The sequence below is a fragment of the Halyomorpha halys genome, unplaced genomic scaffold (assembly GCF_000696795.3).
Source record: "Halyomorpha halys isolate HHAL.00 unplaced genomic scaffold, Hhal_1.1 Scaffold466.1, whole genome shotgun sequence".
NCBI lineage: Eukaryota > Metazoa > Arthropoda > Insecta > Hemiptera > Pentatomidae > Halyomorpha > Halyomorpha halys.
Genome location: NW_027112770.1, coordinates 434711 through 442633, shown reverse-complemented (window position 1 = coordinate 442633; position 7923 = coordinate 434711). Strand labels below are relative to the sequence as shown.

Below are 7923 nucleotides of genomic sequence, written 5' to 3'. Positions count from 1 at the left end.
GAATGCGCTTCGTCAAGAACAGCCGCGGTGCCCATATGCCCGAAATCATTTTCAAATGTTAATGTCACGTATTGATCTTTCGAATAAAAAAAAAATTTTTATTACAATTTAATTTTTTGTGTTATTTTTTACAATTTCAAGTTCTATCGGGCTTAAAAAAAAACCCTATATAATCATAATTACGAAAAAAGAGTTATAGATCGTCTGACGATTGTATGGGAAAATAAATATTTGCTAAAAACTGGTAGGTATGGCCCAGCCTATGTCTCAAAACGTCACAGTTGTTTTCCAAAAACACTCCATTGACTATGGCTAACCATCAAGAATCCGCCAATCTGCAAGATATCAATCTTGCTCCATACTTCATACTCCATCATGAACAAAAATTTAAATATTTAAGTCAATTTAAATAGAAGCTATCTCTTCCTCTTAAACATTAAAAAGGTGACTATGGAATCGAAATTAGAAGCAATTTAGAACATCATGTTGATTGACTGATTATTGAAGAACTCCAACGTTTAATGCAATCAGACGCGGTGATTGCGCTTAAAACTGTCTCATTAATGAATGACGGCACATTCAAATTTCGCTAAATACTACTATTAACGAGATGAAGAATGTTACAAGCAAAGCATAATAATCGATAAATGAGTTATTGAAATAATTAATTTATAACAGGACGAGTATCGGAACATTTCAAAGGCGTAATATTAACGAACACGGATAAAGTTCAGTGATTGAAAGTCACTCCGGAACCTTGAACTAGAACTTTAGAGTTAATTGAGATGAATCAAGGCTACAAATCAGGATCAAGGAAAAAACTCTAATGGCGGACCAATTATGAATGCAATTAGTAAACATATGTCCCATTAATTAGTATCAATAAGTCAGTTAGGTACAGCATATAAATTCACTTAAATTCAAATACTAATTATTGAATTAACAAAATTAATCGTTAAAACAAAAAAAAATAAAATAAATAAATGAACAAAATTTATCCAGAAGAGAAAAAAGTTACAGTCTGTTCCCATCTCAAGTTTTCCGACCTCCCTGAACTGCTTCAGGAAAAAAGAGAAAGAGAGATGTAGAAGTGAGAGTTCGGAGTTGTGACATTCATCCTTTTTCGTTTATATTTGAAAGCATTTATTGGGAATCAACATTCCATTTCATTTCTTAATAAAACTTTTACTTTATGCACGAATGTCCTTTAGCTTAAAATTGTACTGAGAATCAAATTTGGTAAGTTCGAATTTTTTGTAAATAGAGACAAATCAATATCAAGTCACATGTAAGCGAAGTAACCAAGATATACTTACTACTTTGGTACTGCACCGACTATATTAAAATTATCTTATTTTATTTTTTTTTATAAGGAATTTACTAGGAACAGAGTACTTACTTTAAAGAATAAATTAAAAAAAAATTAATTGCAGTGAATAAAATATACGCAAAAATATGTTACTTCTAATCAAACAATTGTACTGCACACACCCACTTCAAGTCTATAGCAAATTTATATTAGATGAATTCATATTTAGATATAGATTAGGTCCAAACAAAATTTTCCCGAAATAGAAACAAAATGGACAGGAAAAGTCAAGATGCTGTGAACATTCGAAGTAATTGCGTATATAACACGAAAACATTGCAACTGCAGAGAAGGAAACACAGCTCCTTAGCAAGCTAAACACTATAACAAGAGGGTACATAACAATTTATCTTTGAATAAATTTAATTAATTTCAGGACAACGAGCTGAGCTTAAAGCCTCTGAAGGTAGCTTCCATTACCGACAGCCAACACAAGTCCTATCTAGATGTGTACTTCAACTTAATCTTCCTTCAAGAGTGATTCTCGTCGATCATCCATCCTCAATCTGTTTTATTTATTTAATTACATAAATAAACTTTAATTCCAAAATAAAAATGTATGTATTAAAAAAATAATAAAAATAAGGAAGGCCAGCCACCTATGCTAAAGATTTTTGCGCTGTATTCAATACGACAAACTGCTGATTCAAAAGGCAATGCTCCAATTTCGCAATAATGCCAATAAAACAATAATTCTGCCGAGTCGGGCGGATGGACGGAATGGAAAAAGAGGAGGACGGGGAAAAAAAGATGGTCAGCAATTCCATGAATAGCTGATGGATATTAATTAGAGACAGGCAAGTCCAACGAACAACTCAAAACTACAAGCTCAATCCATTAATTTCTATTTAAACTTTTATCACTTTTGCGTTTAACTCCGGGCGGTAAATATCTAGGACTTGACCGGATTACATTTTTAAGTCGAAGTCTTAGAGCGTATCGTATCGTTAAAGTTTACTTATTTTCAAATAGATTTATTCCCTGAAGTTACGGTAAAGATTTCAGAAACCTGTAATCGACTACTCTTTATAATTCAGGTTTAAAAACTGTTAAAATTATATTCATACGTATCTTCATTAATACAATAATAAAACTAGTTTATGAAACAAAAAATCTAAGATTTTTATACTAACAAACCTCAAAATAAAAAGGTCACAAGTATAGAAAAATAAAACATCATATAATTCTTCATTTATCATTACGAAATAAAAGCATATTCTACATTTCATTAATAGATCTCGTTTATGACAAAACATTTAATTAAAGAGATAATTAAACTGTTCATAAAATAAATAAACTTTAATGACACAAATGAGGATAATGTGAATTAGTAACTTCTATGTGACTACAACAAAGCCTTTGAGTCAACTAATTAGCTTTATTAGAGAGGCGGTAGTTGCTAATTCATATAATACTAATACAAATAAATGTTAGAGAACACTAAAGCTTTAATAATTTAATTTTAATATTATTCTCACCATTTTCACCGTTCGCTCTCAGTAAAGAGTTGCAAAATTTTATTTCTTTTATTATTGATGAGTAAGTAGTAGTAGGTATGAAGTATGAAAACAATAATTTTTATCATTGGTTCAAATAAATTTATTGGGAACTGAAATTCTGTTGTATATTTTTATACAACAGTTTATTGAAGAGAATATAGTAACACATTTTTATACTATTTTCATTAAATATTTTTTAAAATTTATTTTATGACTTTTACATTTTTTTTTTTTTTTTTAGTAGGTTATGACAACGAGAAAAATAATAATTTCAGTAATTTCCAGATTTAACAATTAGGTATTTGGGAAACTTGGATTTTATATTTTGATAATTTATTGTTGCATAAGCTTTACCTCGAAACTAAAAAAAAAAAGTTATTATTTTGAAATGTTAGAAAAATATTTTCTAATTTTAACTCTATACTTTGAATAATTATGCGAGTACTTTGACAATTGAGATTTAACAATTAAAATTAGGTATTCGAGAGACTTTAAATGAATATTTCGACATTTTAACGTCATCTAAGATGTGATACGCAGTAAATATAAAAAATTCAACGTTCTTGTTATCCTGAATTTCTTTTAGAAATTTATTTTCAAATTTGTAATAGGTATTTTTTAAAAGAAAGATATGAAAAAAAATTTATCAAGTACTTTAGAGATTTAACAATTAAAATTGTATTTTCTAGCATCTTTGAATTTATATTTTGGTAATAATGCATCATCACACAAAAGCTCCCACCTCAACCAGTTTTTCTATACTACATTTTATATATATATGTTATATATCGTTGGATACCTATCTAATGTTTTCTAAATTGAAGAAAACTCAGGATATTTCCATCAATAGATAAATTTTGATCGGCCTTCATTTCTTTTTATATGGTACAATGCTTCTTTCATTCACGGCGTTAGCCACGAACACTATTAACCGTCGCTTAAGCCCTGATATCTCGTAAGGAAATTCGAAAAAATCAACAAAAGTAACTTTTTAGTTTTATATAAGAAAAAAAAAATTATGAGATACCTATATATTTTATTGGAACTTACGAATTCTATCCATATGTCTATAGAAGCATTAATTTTAACTATTTTTTAAATACATTTTTTCGAACTTATGAGGTATCCAAGCTTCAGCGACATGGATTTTTTTTTTAAACAGTTGGTAGGTATATAAAGTTAAAAAGCTAAATTGTTACTGATTGTTGTTAACTTTATTTTATTTTGCCTTATCAAATTGTATACTGTTTAGTTTTCATACATCCCTCTAATAAATATATTAGGGTAATTATAACTTTTGGTGTACCATAGCTTCCTTGAGCTGCTTGGGGCAGATCGGGCTGAGCCACGAGTGGATGTTGATGAACCTCTTCGGTAACAGTTTCATGGTCGTCCTGGAATGAGTTATGACAGGTATGGCCGAACTCGGAGGCGACTCCGGGCTAGAAGGGGGATCGACGAGGCCGACCCCCGTACTCAGGGGGCCGGGGCTCTCCAGCACTACCATAACACTGTCACTGCGTCAACAACAACAACAACAACAAACAAAAACAAACACGTCACACCCTGAGCCGTGGCATAGTTGACTCGCGGAACCCGAGACAAGACTGCACCACCTTCCATCCCCCACCACCGGCCACCCCCACTCCGCCATCGCTGTCCCCCTCCTCCTTCCCCCAAGTCGGTTCATATTTATGCAATCACATTCCCTCTATTCCATAAATATTTTTCAATTTGCCTACGGAATAAACATGGTCTACCTGTCCTATATATAGGACACATTGATGGAGTTGGATAGACGTATAACTAGTCCGCTGCCAGGAAACTGACCGTATATAATCTTCAAGTCATTCAACATTAAGACAGCATTCATTACATATTCAACATAAGAAAAAATTATGATTGAAAATTAAACATATATAGCTGCTTTGCTTGTACAGTGGTATAACAGACAACTTTTTTTTTTTTAATTTAGTTTTTTGTCTAGGGTATTCTAGACTGTACTATGTACAGCTGAGTATTCATAAGTAACAACTCTAATATCTTCCGGAAACTCTGTAGGACAATCTCAGTAAAAAAAGTAACCGCATTCTACGTTAGTCTTTGAAATACGTTAAACTCTACATAAAATTAAACTCATTTTTTGCCAGATGTGTCACTATTCAAGCAAATCAGGGACATCTAAAATCCACTCGAAATTTCTGTATTTTATACTCACTGATTCTAAACATTATTACTAAAGATTTTTGGAACTATTTAAGTCAAAACCCGGCAAAGTCATAGTTGAAAGGAAGTCAATTTCGTTAAACATATTTGGATTTTTCTGTTATTGAATTCACTGAAAATCAATTTGGGTTACTTGGTATTCTATGAGATAAGTATAAAGGAAAAAAACATTTATGAAAATTCTCTTGCATTACTGGGACAGTTCGGAAGTAGACAAATATCACAAGGTAGACAGTGAAAGTTCGACTGTTTATAGTAAAAAGAGGGAACATCTAGAAAACGATACATATTTAAAAAAAACAAACTTATTTATGAAAAAATATAAAGTTTAAAAACCTAAAAATTTAAATTTATAAATATTTCAGTTAAATGAAACAAGACCAATTAGTGAGGAGTTCTTAATGAGGGTATCATCGAGTTTTGATAGTGTCCCCAGAATTATACAATAGCACCTTTATGTACAATGGCTCAGATACAGCTGCTAGAAATGATTGTTTTTTTTTTTTAATATTTTATTTCATTGCAACAAGAATTTTAATATCATATTAACTACGTTGTACTTGTATTGAGATTTGAATTAAAGAGATTCAAATTACGAATGGTTATTGACTATTTATATAGATCATAGAAAGTAATAAATATTTATTATAACTATTTATAAATAAATAGTTATTATTTAGTGCTGAATATGATAGTTCAAGATAATTTCTGATAACGAATATTACAATCTGTGATAATGATAAAGATAGTTTGATTATTATCGACTGATAATTTATAATATACAGATAAAATTTAAATTAGAGTGAATAATCTGATAGTTTTAAAGAACTCATTGGTTTTATTAATATTCTCCTCATTGTCGCCCAAAGCCTTGGAGATGATGGACACTTTCTACCTTATACTTTATGTACATTCAACTACGTAGCCTCAGATGACACACTGATTAAATAATACAATAATAATAGAAAACCTTGGATGCAAAATAATTACGAATATTCGTCCACATAAATTCAGCATGTAAATATAGAAATATATTTGGAGACATTAGATATATATAATAATTATTAAAAAAAAACTAAAGTAGTGTCTATGTACACGAATAAGACCAAATAGGTTACGTACACGCATAGAACTGAACAACATAAACAATTTCTAAACGGTGATATTGTAGAACGAAAAGCTCTAGCCGAGATAATGAAATGGATGGAAAACAAGATAAAAACAGAAAGGCTATGCATAATCTCTCACTCATAATTAACGGAGAATGATGAAGTATTGATCATGAATTAAACGGAACTGGGTCTTGGAAAAAGAGTTACGCCTTCAGTATTAATTGTGCATTATATACAATATTCTATAGCCAGTTAATGATGTAGCAGCCGAAATTCAACTGTGGTAAACATTAATTAATTTACTTTTATTTTTTATTTGCAGTAATTTAATTAATTTAGTAGTAAAAAAACCACATACAGAGATAAGTATAAAATTAATTTTAATGGGCATATTAAATAATTCCGCGTATTTCAGGTCTTCAACAGGGCAAGGTAAAGAGAGATAATATTAAGCACGTATAAAAGAGTAACTTCAAACTTAATAAAACTTAAAACTTCATATTTGGGTCTGGTTGAGGAAGGCCAGCAAATAAGGTACGTATAAGTTTATAAGGTCTAAGGTAATATCTTTGTAACACGCCCAATTAAAAATAAAACCAATACATTTCTTCAGTTAAATGTACGACTAGTCAAACAAAGCAGAGATTTGTTCCGACCAGCACACAAACGTTCTGATGGTAAAAAAAACAAAACAGTCTCTTTGCTTGATTCTGAATATCGTTGGAACCAACCTGTGAAAAACAAGTTTACACTAACCTTTATTAACAACTTCTTGAATTAAATCTATATTATCCATATATCAACAGTTTTTTACATTTTTGTTATTTTGTGTGGGTTTGTGTCCCTGACTTATAAATAAAACTAGGTGGAAGGTTAAATAAATAAAAAATGAAATTAACCTCTGTTAACGAGGAGAACTTAAGTGATAATAAACACTGATACGGAAAATAATAAAGTTTTTTTTTAGCTAGTAAAAATTTCGAACATTCCCTCAGAAAATTAAAATAAAGGGGAGTAAAAAAGGAGGATAAACTGGGATGAAACTCAGAACTTAAAAAAGAGTGATCAAAGCTAGGGCAATGAAGAGAAAATGTACAACTAAGGTATTTTTTTTTTATTTATTAAAACCTCCGCAATCTCTCGTCCCCTTAGAGATAATTAAACTTTAAATTAGTAGCAGGAAAAGAATACTTTGTGATCTAATGAAAAGATCATCAAAGTGTAGCGTTTATTAAAGCGGCCAATAAAGCAGTAAAAATGATGAAAGCTTCGTCAAAGGGGCTTATACCGAGGTATTTATCAAATAAAAAATATGGGGGGAGTTCAATAACATATTTCATCCAAAAGGCAAATCGCATATTTTATCTGGCAGATAAGAGAATAAATGAAAAAAAACTATTATGCGCTTTTAAGAAAATATTTCAGAAGTATAGGAAAATAATCATTGAGAACATAATAAAAAAACCTAAGAAAATTAACACCTTTTTTTAAAAATAATTTTAAGATACTACTATAATAACAACAATCGTAAAATGTAGAAGTAAGCATACTAAAACCAAATTCTAATTTATTATCCTACCTCTAACATAGTTACTTTGAGAAGTTAATTTTACCAAACAAAAATTGTAAAAAATATGTGCGTTTTGTAAACAAACACTAATAACTAAATTATATAATAATTTATCAGATAGGCTACAGAGGTAGAAATAATTATTTC

General features: G+C 30.0%; 1 protein-coding gene across 1 annotated transcript in view; it reads right to left on the bottom strand.

Moving 5' to 3' along the window:
- The window catches only part of pum (pumilio), a gene marked incomplete in the record, with an annotated part of 221757 nt that extends 217285 nt beyond the window's left edge, over nt 1–4472 (bottom strand). Inside the window, 1 exon segment of the mRNA XM_014424361.3 lies at nt 4175–4472. Within this exon segment, the coding sequence (XP_014279847.3) occupies nt 4175–4375 (201 nt within the window).
- Between the last annotated feature and the right edge of the window lie 3451 nt (nt 4473–7923).